Source organism: Mus caroli, unplaced genomic scaffold (genome assembly GCF_978045245.1).
Source record: "Mus caroli unplaced genomic scaffold, Mus_caroli_1 scaffold_17, whole genome shotgun sequence".
In the NCBI taxonomy this organism is placed as follows: Eukaryota; Metazoa; Chordata; class Mammalia; order Rodentia; family Muridae; genus Mus; species Mus caroli.
The window spans coordinates 56698853-56720593 of NW_028227272.1; the positions used below are offsets into that span (position 1 = coordinate 56698853).

The 21741-nt window shown below is 43.8% G+C and overlaps 1 protein-coding gene across 2 annotated transcripts; it reads left to right on the forward strand.

Annotated features, from left to right (window-relative positions):
- Positions 1-1159: 1159 nt before the first annotated feature.
- Positions 1160-21443, forward strand: Riox2 (ribosomal oxygenase 2). Of its 2 annotated transcripts, XM_021184561.2 has the most exons (11): positions 1160-1295; positions 4349-4497; positions 4875-5334; positions 8633-8752; positions 9768-9896; positions 12482-12585; positions 16125-16227; positions 17025-17196; positions 18918-19006; positions 20621-20710; positions 21153-21443. In XM_021184561.2, exons 3-11 carry the CDS (start codon positions 4903-4905, stop codon positions 21309-21311), a joined length of 1398 nt encoding a protein of 465 aa, XP_021040220.1. In that variant the 5' UTR covers positions 1160-1295; positions 4349-4497; positions 4875-4902; the 3' UTR covers positions 21312-21443. The 2 variants fall into 2 exon arrangements, with proteins under 2 accessions (XP_021040220.1, XP_021040219.1); XM_021184560.2 differs by lacking the exon at positions 4349-4497.
- The last annotated feature ends 298 nt before the right edge of the window (positions 21444-21741 follow it).

The window sequence follows — 21741 nt, forward strand, 5'->3', positions numbered from 1 at the left end:
ACTGAAATTTTTTTGGGCTAGCGCTAGCATGTGTACCTGTCCGTTGCTCCGATGCTCCTCCTCCGATACGAAGATTCTTTCCTTTTTTGTGGAGCTCCACACAGCAATCGTTTCTCTTAGCATCTCTCTGCCATTCTTCAGGTCCCTGTTCGGGCGCCAACTGTTGCGGCCCGCCCGCGGTCCACAACACGAACGGTTCACTGAGAATGGCAGTTCCCTGCAAAGAGAGGTAACTAGACGGGGCGGAAGAAACAATGGAGTCAAGACAAAACTCTGATCAAGACTCAATTTAATATTTCCAAACACTCAGTTTATAAAGGAGGGGGGAGGGAACCCAATTTCCCGCCGAGTAACTCAGGGTCCAGTAGCAGGACGAACACGTGTGTGCCTCCAGGCAGCAGAGTCAGGTTCCAGCAGTGGGCGTGGCAGGACGAATGAGCCGGTAGCTCCACCCTAGAGCAGGCAGGTTCCAAGCTGGGGGGAAGGGAGACCACAACATATGATTTATTGACTGTTCCTCTTTTGCCCCTCTGTAGACCCCAATGCTTTGAGGATACTCAGTTGCTACTCCATTACCTAATAAATAACTAGCTGCGTAAAAACATGCTTGTATACAAAACACTTTGGCACTAAGACTTATTTTCAGGCATTGTGATGGTTTAAAAGGGAGTAGTGGCTCCCATAGGCTGATATATCTGAGACATTATAGTTTTGAGACATTATAGTTTTGAGACATTAAAATAAAGAAAAACTTAAAAGCATTGGAATGAAGATATATGAAGTCTAAACAAAATGGTTGGTACTAAAATTGTTAAGTTAGTAACAATCGTATACATATTAAAGCCGTATGCAATGATAAACAATTTGGATCTTTTGAGGACCAACGGAGTACAAGCACTCTCTCAAGAAGCATGTTTTTATATGTGTGTGTTAATAAAGGGAACTGTCCAAATTTATAGATTTCCCTCTAACTTCAGATTTGGAGGTAGCAACTATAAAAAGCACATTCACGTTCTGTGATCTTTAGGTTCATAGGCCAGAGCAGGGGAAGGCCTGTAGCTGTAGGCAAGAGCAGGGATGCGGTCCGGGGGCGGGGCCTGAAGTCCGGGGCGGAGCCACGTCTCGGGGGCGGGGCCGCGTCTCAGGAGCACGCCCTGGACGTGACCACGCCGTCCTGCCCTTCCATGCCTTAGCTGGGTCAACTTGCGGAAGACACGCAACAGGCCGTACGGGTGCAGCGCGTGGGACGCGGGTCGGGCTGAGAAGTGCAGCTCTGGAGGGCTGGGGCCTAACTGGTGAGCTGGGTGGCTGAAGGCTGGGGACCTGGCCACGTGCACCGCCAGCCTGGTGGCGGGCGGCACCCGCCGGCGAGCTAGAGCCAGGCTGCGCGCGCAGACGGGGAGGGGCGGGGACCGCGGTCGGCGGACTGAGGAGGGGCGCGGGGACTGTCGCCCAGCTCGGTACTTGGAGTGTAGGTTGCCTTTTTATCTCAACGTGAGGAAGACTGCCTGCCTGCCTGCCTCCAGGATGTCCAACAAGTGACTAAACAGGTTTCAGGAAGTCTACCAGCGGTCATGATGTGAACTTCCGGCGCCGGGAGTTGGGTTTCACCAGCTCCTTTTTAATACCTGGATGCCTCTGAACTTTTGGGCTGCATCTTTCGCGACCTCATGCCCCCCCCCCCCCGAATACACATAATTCGTATTCTGTTTATATAAAGCTGCAAAAACATAACTGCCATTCAGTGAGACATCTCTGAATTAATGAAAACTTTTCTGGGAGCTGAAGACAATTGCTTTCAGTTAGCCTGGTGATTTTCTTACAAGCAATATATAATTTAAAATTATTTCACCACTTTATTTATTTTATGTGTGGATGCACACAGCCTTATGATGTACCGGTGGAGGTTGGTGGACACTTTGAGGGAATCCTTTCCTTCCACTATGTGGGTCTCAGAGATTAAACTAGGTGGACAGGGTGGGCCAGCAGGTGTCTTTACCGCCTGAGTCATCTCTCAGGCCCATGGTATATAACTACTGTCAGGTGTGATTAATTGAGCTAAGTTCAATCAAGTCTTCTCTAGGTTAGTGGGCCTACAATTCGTTCATTAAGGACTTCTGTGAATGTAGATTTCTGCCTCCAGCATCAGACGTGGTACTCCACTAGGCTTGATGTGCATCTAGACATTAGCGTGTACCACGCTTTGCTGGTAAAATACTGCTACCATGGAGAGATGTCCCCGCCAGGGCTGCTAGTGAGTATTGATATCTATGGTTACTTGTACAGAATAATAGTCCTTAATTGTGCAAGCCACCTCCTCCTCCTGTCTTTCACAAGTGGTGGTGGTCATGGGTTTTTTTTTGGGGGGGGGGGTTGTTTGTTTGTTTTGGGAGCTAGTGAGTAAGGCTTTTGAGAACTTGCTAAGAAGAAAAAGTGAAGAAAAATTCTGACTTGACTGTCTTGTGCCATACTTGGCTAGGTTTGGGCAAGGTAGAGGTAGCTATCCCTTAAGACACTCTGTGGCTTCTTGTCATTAAATTTTACCATGGGAAAATTAGGTTGCCCTTAAATGTAGATTCTTAAGTTTGTCAACTATAGTAAGAGTGCCAACATTAATTTTCGGGTTGAACTTATCAGCGATACAGCAATTACCAGTGTATAAACTGAGACTCTTTTGGAATTGTTTAAGTGTTTTTAAATCAACTTACTGCAACCCCAGGTCTATAGAAAGAAATATTCTTGTTTCTATCTGGGATCTCCATGGGCCTTACAGGCAGGTGCTGCACTATTATGGATAAAGCAGTCTCTTGTTTAATTTCCTGTGTTTCTTGAAATAAAGGAATGTCTTGTGTGTCTTGTGCATGTGAAATGGTGGTACAGTTTGGGATTTTTGGAGATAGGCCTGGTTTGGTAGCTGTGTGTCTACTCTGCTCCATCCTCCAAAGGCTATAAAAAAATGAGTGGTGTAAGGAAAACAGAATGTATCTGAGTTAGTTTCCAATTAACTGAGGCTCAGATAAATTTTGTTAGCCTAGGGGAAGAATAGATGGTGTAATCGTAGGCAAGGTAAGTTCTGTAGTCTTGGGGTTGACTTGTTGGTGATTGTAGGTGGGGAAAATCCTTAAGTGGTTTTATTCTTGCTTAAGTATTTGGGGCACTTTAGCCACACCTTCTGGTGAATGTACGATTTCACTCTCAGGTTATTCTTAAGGAAACAAGCCTTTCACTTGTGTTTTCCTCTCATCAGACAGAGCAATCGTGAGGGTATGAGATGTGTACCTTAAATATAAGAGGGTAAGAGATGTGTGCCTTACTTTGGAAGGTACCTGTTCTGGCTAGCTAGTCTTATGTCAAGTTGACACAAGCTAGAGTTACCTGAGAGCAGGGAGCCTCAACTGAGAAAATGCCCCCATAAGATCCAGTTACTATAAGACATTTGCTTAGTGTTTGATGTGTGGAACCACCTCTGGGCTGGTGGACCTGATGTTCTATAAAGAAAGTAAGCTGAACAAAAGAAGTATTCTGCTCTGGGAAGTCCTAGAATGATTTACAACAACTAATGTTTAAAACAGCCTTTAAAAAGCAACTAATTATTTGTTCAGTTCCCACTTTCTAATTTGATGAGTTTGTATCTGGGTTCAGTTCACAGTGCTGCCAGAATGCTCCACATTTGATGAAAAGGAAAGACAGCTTTCTTGCAATCTTGGTAACTCAACACAGTAGAAAGTCATAGCATTTTAAGTTATTGACGTTGACAAAAATGTGATATTTTATAAGCACTGTGATTCTCAGCCTTCTTTGGCAACAGAGTGTTTGTTAGGAATCAGAAGAACAGAACCTCTTCTCAGAATAAGAAAGAAAAAAGAGAAGTTATACAGTTTGAACATCCCTAATCCAAATGTATAAAATCTGACTTCTGAGCACCAATATGCCAGAAGTTAACTCCATAGTGAATATTTGTATATTTTGAATTACAGTTCTTGAACCTACATGAGGGAAACCTATATAAGTGTCAGGGTTTATAGTTTGTGGGTGTTTGGGAATGTTGGTCCTCTTGCTACCCAGATGTGTGCCACAGACCAGCAGTGTTGTTACTATGGGTATCTGGTTCACCTGATGCCCCTGTGTCTTCTATGCATGTTAAATTGGAGAAGTGCTGTGTTAGAGGCTAATGATGTTGGTGATTGATCCCTTGTTCCAGTTAAAAAGTTAGATCTTTTTTGAAGATCTGCCATATAGCCGATTTTAACTTTCCTTTTTAAAGCCTTTAATTACTTTTTTTCAATGGGCAGAGGGGGTGTTCCCTGATAGTGACAGTTCTCAAGCTTTGTTTGTCATCTCATTCCAGCCACCAGGTGACGCCACTGGCCCAGGGCACATTGGATTCTGTGTGGGAAGGTTTTCTGTGCTGTGGTGAGCAGCACCGGGCAGCAGACAGCTGTTCCTGATTCTCTATCAGTTGGTTGTACCACAGAGAGTACATCCCTTTGGATTCAGGTACTGGTGCTGATTGCAGCCAAATTCAGGAGTTTTGCCTTTGCCATTTTCAGTAGCCATAGGCTTCCCCTTTGAATAAGAACTGCTGAGAGAAATGGTTTAATTTGGGATCATCAAGTCTCCAAATTAAGACTGATTTTCAGAACTTAGTGCTTGTAGCCATAAGATAGTTGTGTAGTCCTTTAGATGAATGTACAGACTGCACTCAGTATTTAAGGTTGAATCATCTTGGAATACATAACACTGGCTTAAGGGTGTCACATCCTGGAGGATGTAGTCCTGGCTGATGTGGAATTTTCAAAGAGGCATAATGGTCTCAGTCATGCTTGGTGTGTGTGCAATCCTGCAAACCTGACAGTGTCTTATTCTTTTCCTAGGTTTGCATTTCCTCCCTACTCGAGAACAATGCCAAAGAAAGTGCAGCCCACAGGGGATGAGAACGGAGAAGAGTCTGTTCCTTGCAAGCGGGTGAAGGAGGAGCTGCCTGATACGCTTTCTGTATTAAACTTTGACAGCCCCAGTAGTTTCTTTGAAAGTTTAATCTCACCCATCAAAGTAGAGACTTTTTTCAAGGAATTCTGGGAACAAAAGCCCCTTCTCATTCAGAGGGATGACCCTGTACTGGCCAAATATTACCAGTCTCTGTTCAGCCTCTCAGATCTGAAGAGCCTCTGCAAGAAAGGGGTGTACTATGGAAGAGATGTGAATGTCTGCCGGAGCATCAGTGGGAAGAAGAAGGTTTTAAATAAGGATGGCAGAGCACATTTTCTTCAGCTGAGAAAAGATTTTGATCAGAAGAGGGCAACAATTCAGTTTCACCAACCACAGAGATATAAGGTAATGGATTTCCCTATGGCAGAATTCTCAGACATATGAAAGCAGTGTTTGGGCACACGTCAGTTTAAGATTGAATGTCTGATTTGATGATGGAGATCATTGTGATGAGAACACATATCGTGCATTTGGTCTTTAAATACATTTGAACTTGGGAGAATCTTGTTATTTCTCCCAAGGGCGTGTGGTGTGGTGTGCTCACACATGCAGGCATGTGTGGAGGACAGAAAAAGATGTTGTCTGTCTGCCTATGTTACTTTCAGTCTTATATTTTGTAATCAGGGTCTCCCACTGAACCTGGAACTAACCATTTATTTAGCTAGGGTAGTCAGTGAGCTCTCGGGATCCAACTGTCCCACATGCCTATTTCCCAGTACTAACATTACAGACATATTTTGCCACATCAGCTTTTATGTGGGTACTAAGGACATAACCTCAGGTCCTTCTGCTTGCCCAGCAGGTATTCTTCTTACCCACTAGGCCATCTCCCCAGTACCTGTTTAGATGTTTTGAATCTGTAGCAATCATAGCCAGATTTGTAAGTATCAGAGCTATAAAAGCCAGACTCAAGTTTCTAGCCTTTGTACCTTTGGTGGGCTGACTAAGTTTTGTGTATGGTAAGGATCTCTGTGCTGTCCTGTTGCTGTGCGTTAAGGTACGTGGTAGCACCCAGGTGATACTTGAGGTTATCTTCCCTTCTTGCCTACATCTCTCCAAGTGGTAGGTAGCTTCAGGGCTGTGACTAGGTGATTCATCAGATATCCAAAAAAGACATGTTAACATATTAATAACAGAACTTGTGACATTGAGGGGGTAAGTCCTGGAATAGCTCCTGGGTGGCCATCATCCGTGAAGATAGCATGCTCTTCTCAATAAAGCAGGCACAGTCACTGAACTTGTAACTGCAATTTCATCCAACATGTTTGGACTCCATATGGTTTGTTAATAGGTCACAGTTTGAAGATGCAAAGACCAGAGAGCCAAGATAAATGAGAAAGCTACAGAACTGTAGCATTTTGGGTAATCCTTAAGAAGAAAATAGACATGTTTGTCAGTTACATGCCAGTGCCTTTTTTTTAATCCTCTTAGCAATATTGGGAGCCATAAAGTTACCTATACATTCCTAAATGATTTCTTGGGACACCAGAGAACAAGAACCAAGGCCTGGCTTCCCAGTGGTACCAGATATTAAGAATAGAGAGCCAGGCCCTGTAGCCTTTGGCTTTTTGTTTTGTTTTGTTTTTTTAAGACAGGGTTTCTCTGTGTAACCCTGGCTGTCCTGGAACTTATCTCTGTAGACCAAGCTGGACTTGAACTCAAATCCGCCTGCCTCTTCCTCCCAAGTGCTGGGATTAAAGGCGTGTGGCACCCCTGCCCGGCATCCTGTGGCCTTTCTCCAAAATAAATTAGGCTCTTGGGGAGCTCTGCTAACTCTTAGAACTACTCAGAGGCTATTAAATTATGTTTCCTGTGCTAAGAAGGACCTCAGATCTATAAATAGGGAAACCCAGTGCTCTTCATTCATAAAGATGTGTCTCAAAGCTTTTTCCGTGTTGACCCATTTTTCCCCACTTGCTATTCTCAATACTAGATTCCTTACAGTCCAGTGGTAGAACTGACTCTCAAGCCTTGTTCATCCGTGTTCTCAGCAAACCTAATGTTTGTACTATACCGCCAGTATGTCAGTCACTGTGTATTTATTTGTATTAAAGCTTTAGTCTCGTTAATCTGTTTAGAGTAGGTAGCTTCTATTGCTGTGGAGAGACACCATTACCACGGGAACTCTTATAAAGGAAGACATTTCATTGAGCCTGGCTTACAGTTTAGGGGTTTAATCAGTGTTGGTCATGGTGAGAAGCATGGCAGTGTGCAGGCAGACATGGTGCTAGAGAGGTAGTTGGAAAGTTCTATATCTAGATCCGCAGGCAGCAGAAGAGGGAGTGACACTAGGCCTGGGTTGAACATCTGAGACCTCTTAGCCCACCCGCAAGGGTGCCACTCCAGTATGAGCTTATGGAGGCCATTCCATTCATACCACCACAGTAGGTGACTTGTTTTGAGGGGATGGGTTCTGGAGCTGGACTCCCCAGATTGGAATCTTGGCTCAGTTAATGGTTGTGCCCTTTTCCTCTTCAGTTTCCACACTTATAGACTGGTGTTAATGATCTTTCCCACCCTGTGAGACAGGATTGCTAATGAGGGTATTCAGTTATCGGGGTAAGCACTAGAAGGTAGAATATGCTGTTATCTCCAAGGCCCACTTGTGACTTCCTCCTACCTGACTCTGGTAACTGATCGCTCTCAGCCTTGTAGCTGATGAGTCAGTCACTCGAGGGAGTCTCACTCAACTTGTTCTCAGACCTCTGTGCCCTTCCCAGGTTGTCATTTCTGCTCCTCTAGCTTTAAATACTTATTTGTCAGGAGATCCCAGGTGTAAATTCCTGCCCTTACTTTCTTTAGAGCCTCAAACTGACTTCAGAAAACCGCCCTAGGAAATCATAGCATCCCAAGATTAACATTTCCAGCTTGAACACTTTTTGTCCTCATGAAAAATGTGTGCGCCTGTGGATATAGGTGGAGCATGTAGGTGCATGCCGGTGTGTGTGGTGGTGGTGGTAGTGGGGGACATGTAAAGGCCAGAGACTATTTCTCTCCATCTCTTTCCATTGCTCTGTTTTTGATGGCAGGACCTGTCACTGAAGCTGGAGCTCCCTGCTTAGGCTAGACTGTCTCTGCCTCCTAGAGCTGGAGTTAGAGGCACGCAGAGTGGGTGCTGGGAATTCAAGCTCCGCTCTTTGTATCTGTGTGGCAGATACTTCACTGGCTGAGCACTGGCCAGCCCGGGAAAACTTCCTTTTCCATAGGCTTTTCCCAGCTCAGTAAATGCAAGTCGCAGATCACGGATCAAGTCAGGCAGCAGCTTGTGTCTCTTCTCCTCCTCTATTGCAGAGCCCTCTCCAATTCCACAGTGTGCCTCCACTCCACCTTTTCTCTTGTCCCTGCCACTGTGTCCATCCCTTGTTTGTGCAGCTTAATCATAGCTTCCAAATTAGTCTCTTGAATTTCTGCAGTCCGTCCTCTACCCCAAAGTGAAGGCAAACTTTAAAGGTATAAATTGCTTGTTTCTTGTAGTTTTCCATCTACCTGCTCACATCTGTTAGATTACACAGAGTGTGCACACTGCAGAGATTGCTGAGGAGACGTGTACTGTTTAGCTGCCTGCCCCATAATGATTGTACAGCAGAGACGTCCTAATTGAGTTTACTTTCTTATTTGCTATTCCCTTTTTTCTTTGTCAAAGGATGAGCTCTGGCGGATCCAGGAAAAGCTGGAATGTTACTTTGGGTCCTTAGTAGGCTCGAATGTGTACATGACTCCTGCAGGATCTCAGGGCCTCCCTCCACATTACGATGATGTTGAGGTAAGAGGAACTTCGTTGTCCAGGCTGGAAAGAACAGGCTGCTGAGGCCAGACTTGTTCAGTTATCTGGGCTGTCTTCATCACTCTCAGGCACTCTTAGACCAGGCCACCATGGCTGTTCTTCTGGTCCCTCCTGAAGATCCTGACCGAGTCTCCATGTTGCGATGCCTGCAGACTAGCTTCCTGCTCCTTCTCAAAGCATGAGTATTGCTGATGAAAGACTCACACAATCTTTAGAAATAGGGTTTTTTGTTTATTTGTTTTTGTTTTTGATTTTTTAACACTTAAAAAAGAATAATCGACTTTTTTAAAAACAATAAAGTGAGGTGAGATCACAAATCTTACATTTCTTTCACTGTCCATTTTCAGTGGCTCCCAACAATATGTATATTCTTCCCGAGTTCACAAAGTCTTGGTGTAGCTTGAATGGAGGTCCTGTTTCCACTTAATTCCTGGCACGTTTACAAGGGTTGATTTCATTCTTATGTGGCTTCCAACAAGTTAACTCATTGGCTTGAATATTTTGTAGTTTTATTTTTATACTCATACAAGGTGTGAACATAGGTATAACAGAAGTCCCTTTTCATTCCTCTGAGAACTATTTGAGATACATACATTGTCCACAAGTGTTTCTTAAATATTCTTAATAGACTATTAAGATACTTTTAGCCAAATGAAAACTTAAAATAACAAAAAAGAAAACTGTAGTGTTTATTGTAATATTTAAGCTTTGGGGCGTTTACTTGTATCAGATTTCTCTATCAGAGATTATGGCTTTCAAATGCCTAGGTGATGGAAGATGTAGGGACTAGTGGAATATAAAAGAGCCCAGCCAAGTCTGAGAAAGGGACAAGAATGAATGTCCAACACCAGGATTCCTGATTACCTGTTTCAAAAAGACTAGGAGTGGCAGCTTAGCTCTGTGAGGGGCATGCATGCATTGCTGGTGTCTGTCCTAGAAGCTCCCAGCTTGTCAGGGAACTTTCTGATGCTCTCTGGTCTTTGGCCTCCTGTAGGTTTTTATCCTGCAGCTGGAGGGAACGAAACACTGGCGCCTGTACTCCCCAACTGTGCCCCTGGCACACGAGTACAGTGTGGAATCTGAGGACCGGATCGGCACACCGACACATGACTTCCTGCTGAAGGTATGGGCAGTCTTCCACTCATTTTCTAAAAAGCACGTCTCCATGTATGACTCAGGTCAGCAGAAATAAATGTAATTCAACGAATCACCAACTTCTCTAGAATCATTGTGGATGGGTTGGCCTTGGCCTATTTCTCCATATTTAAGTCAGTAGTCAGCGCGTAAGCAGAGCACAGTGATGCCTGCCTTCTCTTGGTAGAAGTTTCAGTACCACCCGTTTTCTTCCTGATAGTGTAGTTCCTACCCTCAAGGAGCTAGCAAAGTGCTCTCGGGCTCCTCCTCAAGGCAGCCGAGTAGCTTAACCATACATTGTTTCCCCAGCATCTTGATGCAGTTACTTTGGATGGGAACATACCAGAGCCAGGCAGGAGATGCTCTTGGGAAAAGGATGTGGAGAGACAGGAAGAGCTTCATAGATAAGCTTCATGCCCTGGCTTAGAAAGCATACATTTCTTCAGTGGCAATATAAATGATCAAATTAGACCATTTTCAAAGATTCTTTTTTTTTTTTTTTTTTGGTTTTTTCGAGACAGGGTTTCTCTGTATAGCCCTGGCTGTCCTGGAACTCATTTTGTAGACCAGGCTGGCCTCGAACTCAGAAATCCGCCTGCCTCTGCCTCCCAAGTGCTGGGATTAAAGGCGTGTGCCACCACTGCCCGGCCATTTCAAAGATTCTTATGTTGGAACTATTTTGTGTGGCTATCTTCTCATATTTCTTGCATCTTGAGGGTATACCAGGCCTAATTCATATTCTCTGCCTGTATCTCCTTATTGATTTTAAGATTTGTCTGTCAATAGCCAGGAGGAAACAGCTTCACTTGCTTTGAGTGGATGCCTTTATTATAGGAAGCCTAAATAAATAATGATGGTTTTATGTTTGCTTTATAGCTCATTGCTTAACATTCTGGTTTGCTAAGTGTATGGTTAGTTTAATGTATGACAACTGTACCCATGCAAAGTGCATTGCTAATGTACTGCTCAATTCTACTCTGTTGTGGGACCTGTAAACCAAAGATTACTCGGTAGGCCCCTTCAAATGGACTTGGGATAAAATACCATAATCAAGGTAATTTATAAGAAAAAGCACTTAGTTGGGCTTGTGATTTCAGAGAATTAGAGTCCATGATGGTGGAGTGAAGGTGTGGTGGCAGCAATAGCTGAGAGTTCACACTCATCCTGCAAACAGGCAGAGTGGATTGGGGCTGGCAGAATGCTTTGAAAACCTCAAGCCTGCCTCTAGCGACATACCTCCAGCAGGAGTGCACCTTCTAATCCAAGCACAGCCACCAACTGGAAACCAATATTCAGACGTAGGAGCCTATGTGGGCCATTTTTTTTTTTTTAAAGCACCACACGCTGAGGCAGGAATAGGGGGCTTCAATGAGAATTCCAAAGCCCTTATTAACCTTCCTCCATTCTGGTGCTAGCCTATGTAGTGGGTCTAGTGTGGGTTTCAGGGTACAGAAGAGAAGCCCTTTTACTTTTCTGGGGGGTGTGACAGATTTAGGGTTCAATTAAGCTGAAGTCACTTTAACTGCAGTGCCCTTGAGCAAAAAAATTATCTAAATTGGGGGATCATGATACTTACTTTGCAGTCTGGGGATTGAAATATACCATATAATGTTATAATATAATTATATAATATAATGTTAATAGCTCCTTTACGATCAGATTCTTTGGGTGAGATGTCAGTGTTTTGTTAGCACAGTGACTGTTATAATAACACAGATTTAATTTGTAATAGTCCCAGGGATCAGAAATCTTTAGTTGGCCTCACTGTTGGGAGAACTTCATTTCTTCTGGGGAGAATCTGCCTCCTTGTCTTCCCCCTAAGGACTTGGGGGCAGTTAATCCAGATTCCTGTGGAATGAATGAAGTGTATCTGTGAAGGCCTCACTCAGGGTAGCACCAAAATGATAACCAATGGGTTTAATTGTCAAAAATGTTTATTTGCTTGAAGTCCTGCCATTTTGGGGTCATTCAGCAAATGAGAAGCCATGCAAGCCTTAAGAATACACTACGCTACACACACACACACACACACACATATATTAATCTGTGTTCTACACTGCATGCCTTGCTTAGAAAGGCTCTGAGGAGGATGGGTTAGGAGTGATATGCTAGATCCTCTCGGGGAGATGTAAAGAAAATTCTCAAGAGATGAGGACTGGCAGTGCCTGTAACAAAACCATACCCCATGCACCGACACTTGGAAACAGCATTTCCTTAGTCCTCTAAATAATGCAGTAGCCTTTGGGGCTCTTGCCCCGTTTTAGTGATGAGCATCTAAGGCTCAGGCAGCTAAGCAAGCCGCACTGGTCCTGTGACTGAAAGCCCTACCTTAACCCGAGGGAGGATCAGCCACCCCAGAAACAGGGCGTTACTGTTGCATCTCAGTCCTGTGAGGATAGTTTCAGGTACATCTGGTGTCACCCTGAAAATAAAGACACCACCTGAGTCCAGCACACAGACTGTCCCTGAGATGTGTAGTGATTTCTACAATGGTGAACTTAAACTCAAAGCATGTTTATCTTCTTAAAGACAAGAGACTGTGCTATGTACTTAACTCTTCTGTTTTTCCTTTAGCCTGGAGATTTGTTGTACTTCCCCAGAGGGACCATTCATCAGGCAGAAACTCCTTCAGGCCTGGCCTACTCTATTCACCTGACTATTAGCACCTACCAGAACAAGTAAGGCCTTTGCTTCCTAACCTAGTGTTTTAGGACAGCTCTGAGATATGGCCCCAAGCAGCCACATTCAGGATAGACCTGAGGAGCTTATCTACTACCTCTTACTCTGTGCTGACTCCCTCCATATTTCTTTGATGTGTCCCCATGTGTGATTGGCCTGTCTGGATATTCTTTAAACCTCGTAGGTATCTCCTCCTTCCTGCCGCGCCCCTTCCCCCCCCCCCACACACACACAGACACACAGACAGACAGACAGACAGACACACACACACACACACACACACACACACATGGATACTTCACAGTGCCTAAATAGAAGATAGAGGGTCCCTTGGAGAGGCTGGATATTCTTTAAACCTCGTAGGTATCTCCTCCTTCCTGCCGCGCCCCTTCCCCCCCCCCCCCACACACACACACATGGATACTTCACAGTGCCTAAATAGAAGATAGAGGGTCCCTTGGAGAGGCGAGGAACAGCAAAGCAAAGAGAAAACCTGTAGCTATGGGTTTAGCACAGTAAGTTTTCAGAGACTCTTGGCGCTTAGAGCGATATGCTCAGCTCAGCTCGGCTATCAGGAATAGGCTCAGAGAAAACATGAAATACATTCAGTAAGTCTTAATGGTTGATTAAGTAGGGGTGGATCAGAAAGTCATGGTGGATAGAAGGCAGTCCAGGACTAGGGACCATCAAGTCCCTCCTGCCAAAAAGCAGGAAATGGTAAAATGAGTTAGTAAGTGCATCTCTTCTTCCTCATGCCTGCTCTGTGAAACTCACCCGTGTTCAGATTTACTGGGGATTATAGCTACATCCTGCCTGGGTTAGTACCATTTCTACACAGTGGAAGGCAGAAAGTTTTTGGTTTCCAAAGAACCTAGTCACTCTGATGAGGTAAAGAACAGAAAATCTGAGGTGTCAAGATGAGCAGGGGGCAATAGAAAGGGGGCCCACTGGTAAACGTGCTTATTGTGCATGAAGATGTGGGTTGGCATATCTGCATCCATGTAAAAGAACAGGAGTTTGGGATGCTGTGTGTGCTCCAGTGCTGTTGGACAGCAGGGATAAGAGGGTCACTGGGCCTTGGCTACCTTCAGGGACTGTCTCAAAGAAGTACGGACAGCAGAGAGTGATAGAGGACATTAAGTGTCTGGCCTCAGCATAACAGGCACACAGTCATGTGCATATCATCACACTCACTGATATTTTACACACACACACACATACTTTTTTTTTTTTCACACACATGCAGAAAGAGTAGGGACAATTGTAGGAGTGAGTCAGAGGAACTGAAAAAGTTGTAGGCCAAAGCAACTGAGTCTTAGCAACTACATAGGCTGGCCCTGCTAATGTCTGTCTGTATCTTCTGGTATCATTACTGTCCACAGTTAATTCTGCTTGGTAGTTACATTGGTGCTTCCATGGTAGAATTTTTGCCTTCTTAAATCTGTTTTTCTTTAAATTTTATATCTGTTGCCATCTTGTTTCCTTTTTTTTTTTTTCTTTTAATTTTCCTTCTTTTGTTTTCTGTGGATTGTTTGGCAGTGTGTGTACATACTGCATGTGCTTGGCTGTGTGTGTACACTGCCTGTGCTTGGCTGTGTGTGTACACTGCCTGTGCTTGGCTGTGTGTGTACACACTGCCTGTGCTCTCAGAGGCTACATGAGAGTGTTGGATTCCTTGGAACTGGAGTTACAGATAGTTGTGGACTACCGTGTGGTCGTACTGACAACCAAAACTAGGTCCTCAAGAAGTTCTTTTCACCACTCCAAACCCTTCTCCTCCCTCCTCTGCCTCTCCCTCCTTCTCTCTGTCTCTGTCTAACTGTGTGTGTGTGTGTGTGTGTGTGTGTGTGTGTTTTCTCTTACCTGTAGGTTTCAGCGGTCATAAACAGACATTCCTGGCAATTGCCATTACTCACTGATCCATCTTGTCAACCCTGGTTATTTTCACTTCCTCCTTTTCCTTTATACCTTGTAGGTGTCCTGCTATCAGCAATTCCATCCATTTCCCCTTACCTTAACCCTTATTCACTTTTGTTTCTGCTGTTAATTACCTGCCTTGGTCCGGCTCCCAACCTAAAATGAAGATCTGGTAGGCCTCTGGGTCTCATTCAATCTTTCTTCAGTCAGCTGGGGCTAGGGAAGAGTTTTCCAGGTTCTGGGTTGCTGGCCTGGGCTGTGGGTGGGTACTGTGGCTCATGTACCTAGTCTGGCCTCTGATTTGGATAGGAAATGCAGGAGCTAGAATGGAAGAATGAAATCTGAGAGCCAGACCTCTCAGAGGTCTTCCTGGGCTCTGAACCTGGGCTCCCACTGTGGTAAGGGAATGTACAGCCTCTTCTCAACACCTCTGGAAGAGCTAGGGCCTGCTAATGTCAGAGCAAATCTCCCAAAATTAATATTCTTTCCCGTGGAAGAACACTTGTTTATCTGCCATCTAATTCCTCTGTGATCTATTGCCATATGACTTTCACCTAAAACCCTGCAAAAGGCCATTTCCCTTGTCCAGAGAGCTGCTTCCATCCTCCATGATCGGCAAGAGTGAAGAAAGCTGTGGCTTTAAGTCACACATCAGTGTGACACCCAAGTAGTGGATACTCTGGGGAAAGTGTCTTAAGAGGCTCCTCCATCGTCCTTTGCCATTCTTCTAGGGTGGGAAACAAAGTGTCACACTGCCATTTCCATTATTTCCATTTTGCATGGAGCCCTCAATTTGAAATCTGCTGGTGACACGGGAGAAATTTAAACAAGTTAAGAAGTGTTTAAAGAAAGCAACCCCACAAAGTGTTTTTATTTTTCTTAACTCAAACTGGTACACGGTTGGGAAAGAGCCACTTGTAACTGCCTCAGAGGAGGGAATGAGACAGAGCTACCTCAGAAGAGGTGAAGTTAACTGAGCGCTGGTACTTTTCTTCTAGATAGTATTCTTGGACACTGGCTTGCTCTCTAAGCCAGTAAAACCATTATTAAAAATCAGTTTTGTAGCCGGGCAGTGGTGGCACACACCTTTAGTCCCAGCACTTGGGAGGCAGAGACAGGTGGATTTCTGAGTTCGAGGTCAGCCTGGTCTATAGAGTGAGTTCCAGGACAGCCAGGGCTACACAGAGAAACCCTGTCTCGAAAAAAACAAACAAACAAAATCATTTTGTTTTAAAGCAGTGACGCTAGTGTATATTTACTGAGGATCATCTTTGCCCTTACTGAGTAAAATGTGTCACATTGCTGTTCAGGTATGGATATGGTACAGGGATCTGTCTGTTATCCTACATGAATTTCTGTTGGACTTAATGTCTGTAAGATGTTTTTAGTAGGACTTATTACTGAGTGTTGAAATTTCCTATAAAGTTGCTCCTATAGAGGCCTGTGTTTAGTTTGATCTTCCAAATTCCTTCTTTATGGTAGAATCTGTTTAATTTTCTGAATTGCTCAGATATGGGAAATGTGAACCCAGTTTGCAGTTTTGGGTAGTAATTGGTATTTACGTATCTTGTTGATTCATTAACAACGTTGGTTATTTTCATTTTCTTATTTCATGTTGTAGTTCATGGGGAGACTGCCTTTTGGATTCCATTTCGGGGTTCGTATTTGACATTGCAAAGGAAGATGTGACATTAAGGAGTGGAATGCCCCGGCGGATGCTCCTGGTGAGAATAGAAGCAGGTGGCAAGCCAAGCACCAGGGAGGTGGCAAGTCACACACCAGAGAGGCAAATCTGCCCAGGACCTTCTTCCCAGATGAAGCAAGCTAGCCTGCTGTGCTGGCCTGCTGGGCAGAAGGATTTACACAGCAAATGGAGGGTGGCTTCATGTAGGGCCATTCATGTGGTCCATCTTTGACTGTTGTTCAAAAGTGTTTTGTGTATTTTCACACAGTAAGACTGGGGATATTGGCTAAATAGATAGCTGAACAAATAAACATGGCCACAAATCTCTCTTGAGCACGCCTCAGGCATCTGGTTGAAGAGGCACCTGGGGCTCGGTGTGCACACTGGATTTCCTGGTTTCTGCATTTCGAAAAGGCATACTCTTTGACTCATTTCCAGTCAGTAAGTTGACTGGGCTGAGTAGAACAAATGTTGCTTTTATTATGGAAGGCAGTCGGTCACCTTAGGAGAGTGACTGACTGACTTTGCAAAGATAGAGCCTGGATAGTACTATAATTCCAAGGATCCACTTTTCCAAGCAAAATTCTGAAAATTGTTTTAGCTACTGTTTTTATTTATATTTCTAGAAATGATAGACAATGTAAGATAAATGTTGCCTATAAGGATGTAATAGGCTTCCTTGTCTTAAGGTCCAGGTGGTCCCTCCCCACCATGGAATGGCATGGTTTATGTCAGTGGATGTCAGTATTGGGTTGAAGCTCAGGATACTACAGTGAAAACGGTGACCTGGGCAGCTGCCTCTAACAATCTGGTCAAGGTTCACTTCTTTGCTTCCAGAATGTGGAAACCCCAGCTGATGTAACAAGGAAGTTGAGTGGCTTTCTGAGGACTCTTGCAGACCAGCTCGAGGGCAGAGAAGAGCTGCTGTCATCAGATATGAAGAAGGACTTCATCAAGCACAGACTCCCTCCTTTCTTCGAGGGGAATGAAACGGAGACGACAGACCCAGGTGGAGCTTGCTCTTTACTCCGGGGCCTGGGGATTATGGAGACTCGATGCTCTACTGGCCGGTCTCTACTTGGAGCCAGTGGAGCACATGAAACATTTCAGGTTTCAGGTGGACAGCATCTCTCCTTAGTGTGTGTTGTCTCGCAGACATGCTGTCCTCAGAAACCTCCCAAGTGATTTGTGAGAGCTTGCCCTGCAGCTGACAGGAAGTAAGAACTCATTTTAGCTGAAGAATGTAGCTATGAGTCACCTTTTATTCATCATGTCCAGAAATGCTGAAGAACTTGACTATGACATAATCTTGTTAGAACTAAGGCAAGCATGTTAAAGTGTGTTACCACTAGGGAAAATAAGAGAATGATTAAAGATAGCACGAGGCTCCCAAATCGTAGTGAGTAACGAGTGATAGGTTGTCTTCGACTGATGGAATTCAGGTGATAGGTACTGTCAGCGTCCAGCACAAGCCACCAAGGACACACTCACACTCAGAGTTGGATATTTTGACTTGTTGCAGTGGGAAAGCTGCACACTGTAAAGTATCTCCATAAAAGGGCATTACAGAAAGAATTTACAGGGTGTGGGCTTAAGCTCAACAGTTCAGTTTCCAGAGGGCTCGTGGAAGCAAAGCTTTGGTCTGGAATGGTGCTGTCTGGAAGTAGGTGGGTCTCTTGTAGATACTACACGACGAGCGGGAAGGATGTATGAGGCTGAAGTTAACCTCTGATAAATGGCACCTTCACTCAGGGACCAGGGGAGAAGTGTGTTGGGGCGCTGATGATAGGAACACTGTTTTTGATTTTGCCTGAGTTCAGACCCCAAGTATGTTTGGTGGTCTTGACTGATAGTAATATTGTTACACAGTGTTCAAAAGAGCCCTTAGACTTAATGCTAACAGAGCCAGCCCTTTGTCTCACCAAGAATCTTTTCCCCATGATAAGTCTCACCTCTCACCAGGTGAGACCCACTAAAATATAGAAAGTCCCTACTTATGGTAATATCATATACATTTTTATTATAGAGTCTTTGAAGGAAGTTGAGAGTCTAATTTTGATTACATCTGTTCAGAGTACTGTATTGTACCAGTAACATATTAATCTTTAGGAGGATAGAATTTGCTAAGTAAATCCCGGCTTAGTTCCAGGATGTTTATCTACTGGTTTCCCTAGTTTAGCTACTATCGTTAATAAGGTTATGATTCCTTAATCCTTTCCCACCCAGATGGCCTTATAAGGGCAGCTTGTTTCTCCTAAGTCCGCTTTAGAAAGAGTAGACTGTTTAGTTCTGTGGTGGGTCTTAAAGGACATGGTGTTTGACTTACAGGGACTATGTGCCATGGTCACACAGCTCATTCCTTCCAGAGCCCAGATGTAGTCGAGGCCCTGCTTTCCTCCAGAAGCAGCACAGTTCTTTCCGTCCACAGATGGGATTACTGACACCTGTTTCATGTGGTCTCTGTGTGTGGTGTTGGCGTCCGAGTGCAGGCCTTGGGAGTGCTAGTTAAGTTCTCCACTGAGCCCCACACTTAGCCCTCTAAGATACTATTATCTTGCATTATTATTTACCTAATGATATGCCTGCATCACTATAAGAATGAGGCTCATGGAGGTGCAAGCTGCACTTTTAATCATCATGATAGATGTGGGAGAGTGTGAGCTAAAAGATGGGTCACAAGCAAGTTTGAACATGTTGGCTTCCTTTTTAATGGCTGGCTTTCTGTTCTAGGTAAAGAGTTGCCAAGGTTGGACAACATAATAAGACTGCAGTTCAAAGATCACACTGTCCTCACAGTAGGGCCAGATAAGAATCCATTTGTGAGTATCCAGGGGGAAGAGATTTCCTCTAGTCACACTATTTCCATGAACCTCAGGTTACTCCAGTGAGGTCAAGCCTGGCTGACAGTTCCTGATGCAATGCCTGCCTTTATCCTCAGAATCCTCTTCTTGTGTATGCATCTGATCTTTGCTTCCTATCTACTGCAGGCTATATTGCTCTTCATGAACTGAAGACCCTGTTTGAGTTTCCCTGTCCCAGTCCCTGTCATTGTCTATACTGCAAAGATCTAGCTTACATTCTATAGTAGAAATCATAGAGAACAGAAAATAATCTATGCCCTGTAATTTGCCCTTCTTATGCATTGATTCTCCAAACTGGCTGGTAGGAAAGCCTTGTAAAATTGTAAATTTCTGTGACTAGAGAGATGAATCAGTAGTTAAGAGCACTTGCTTCTCTCCAGAGGACCCAGGTTCGATTCTCAGCACTCACGTGGCAGCTCACAACTGTCCGTAACTCCAGTTCCAGGGCATTTGATGTCCTCTTCTGGCCTCTAAATTCCAAGATATCTGATGTCCTCTCCTGTCGTCTGGGTTCCAGATGTGTAGGTGACGTGCAGACATACATGCAGGGAAACACCCATATACATTAAAAAGGATTTGGGGCTTTATGTTTAAGAAAATAAAATTCAGGCTGGAGAGATGGCTCAATGGTTAAGAGCACTGATTGCTCTTCAGGAGGTCCTGAGTTCAATTCCCAGCAACCACATGGTGGCTCACACCATCTATAATGGAATCACATGCCCTCCTCTAGTGTGTCTGAAGACAGTGACAGTGTACTCATACATAAAAAAGTTGGTTTTGTTTTGTTTTTTATTTAAAAAGAAAATTAAATTATGAATTGTATCTGGTTTGAAATGGATCCGCTCCTTTTTTTTTTAAAGCCCTAAACACGGTCTGTGAGAACTATTCTGTGCCTTATGGACTTATGTAGTAATTCCTAAGCATTGAGGGGCTGCAAAAGGCCAGGCTGTAGCAGTCAGGGTGAAGCCTAGAGAAGGATGATGGAAATAAAATCACTAAAGTCTGAGACATCATATGTTGGCTCAGGCATTTAGCTAGTTGGTGACAAGGAATAATGTTTTGGAAGACCACAGGGAGTAGTGATCTACTACTGAAACTTAAATGGAATTTTTCGTAAATAACACATCTTTTTCTCAACGGTTTCACTTTATAACTTTTTAGTTTGTTCTAGGAATGTCAAACTTTGATAGAACAAAGTGCAGATGATTCAAGCAAAAAGACTGTTACAGATAAGCTGACATATCAGAATCTTGAACATGCTAGCTTGTCTCTATTACAACAGTTGTATTGTAACTTTGGACCCAGAGTATTTTGTACATAATTGCATTTCATTTGATGACCAAGGCTTTAAAGATTTTCATTGGCACCAGGTATGATGCTGTGTGCCTTCATCCCAGACAGGTTTCTATGAATTCAAGGCCAGCCTGCTCTACATAGACAGTTCGGAGCCAACCAGAGCCTGCTTTCTCCCTCACACTCCCCCACAAGATTTTCCTTGGCGTTATAGTTTTTAACCCTCCTAGTACTGAAGCCCGCAGTATTTTTGTTGATAATTTAATATTTTCTTTAAAGGATGAAGCTCAACAAAAGATGGTTTACATCTATCATTCTCTGAAGAATGTGAGACAGACGCACATGATAGGAGAAGAGGAGGAATCCGAGGTATGTTCCAACTGAAAAATGTCTTTCCTGTAGTTTGGGTTGTGGCTGGGACATTTACTTTTGACTGAAAGGTCATGTGTCTTTACAGAAGCATTGTGGACCTGCCATTTTACTTGATTGATAGGACAATTACATCAGTCAATACTGTGAAGGATGTATTGATAGCAGCTTTAAGACACAATAGCTGTGACCTTATAGAAAAGTGTGATAAATGCCAAGCATTCTGCAACAACTTTACTCAAAGAAGGTTGTGGGAGTCTAAGCTTTTATGTGGGAATTGATAACTTTTGTGAATCATCTAGTTACAGCTGAAGTAGTTTCTCTGAAACAAGTTTCCTACTTCTGAAGGATATTAAAAATACATACATTGAGAATTGTGTAAGCTTGTGCAAAATCCACGAAGTGACTTTATTTTTGTACTAAACAATGTCTCCTCCTTCAGATTTTCGGTCTTCGCTTTCCTTTATCACATGTGGATGCTCTGAAGCAAATCTGGTGCGGGTTACCAATTCGTGTTAAGGACCTGAAACTTGACACAGATGAAGAAAAGGAGAACCTGGCACTGTCTCTCTGGTCGGAGTCTTTAATCCAAGTACTCTAGAGCCTTTATGCAGAGAATTGTTTATTTTCTCTATACATACTTTCAGTGAGCGAGGAGGGGGCTTGTGCTCTGGTTAGTACACTGGGTGGAGGCGTGGTTACCTAGAGCAGCAGGGAGAAGAAGCTGGTTCATGTCCTGTGGACAGGAGAGCGAAACCAGGAAATTATTAGGCATCCCAGACTCTGATAAAACGATACTTCGGACAAGTTTATTTAATCCAGTGTTGTAGAAAAGGCACAACTCCAGTACATATGTCATAAAGAATTATGTCATTAACCTGGCTTGTCTTGGTTCTTTGGAAGAAATAACTCCTTTAAAGAGCATCCTTGGCTCCAAAAATACTTTCTAACAATTAAAACTTAGGAATAAAGTTGGATTTTTTTTCTTTACAATGAAAATATACATATCTTTGAGCATACATGACCCCTTT

What these genes read in the sequence shown, in the direction of transcription:
- Riox2 (XM_021184561.2), top strand. Translation starts at nt 4,903, where the DNA reads ATGCCAAAGAAAGTGCAGCCCACAGGGGATGAGAACGGAGAAGAGTCT. An exon ending in TGCCCCGGCGGATGCTCCTG is followed by an intron (nt 16,228 to 17,024) that starts GTGAGAATAGAA and finishes CTTTGCTTCCAG; the next exon opens with AATGTGGAAACCCCAGCTGA. An exon ending in AACGGAGACGACAGACCCAG is followed by an intron (nt 17,197 to 18,917) that starts GTGGAGCTTGCT and finishes TTTCTGTTCTAG; the next exon opens with GTAAAGAGTTGCCAAGGTTG.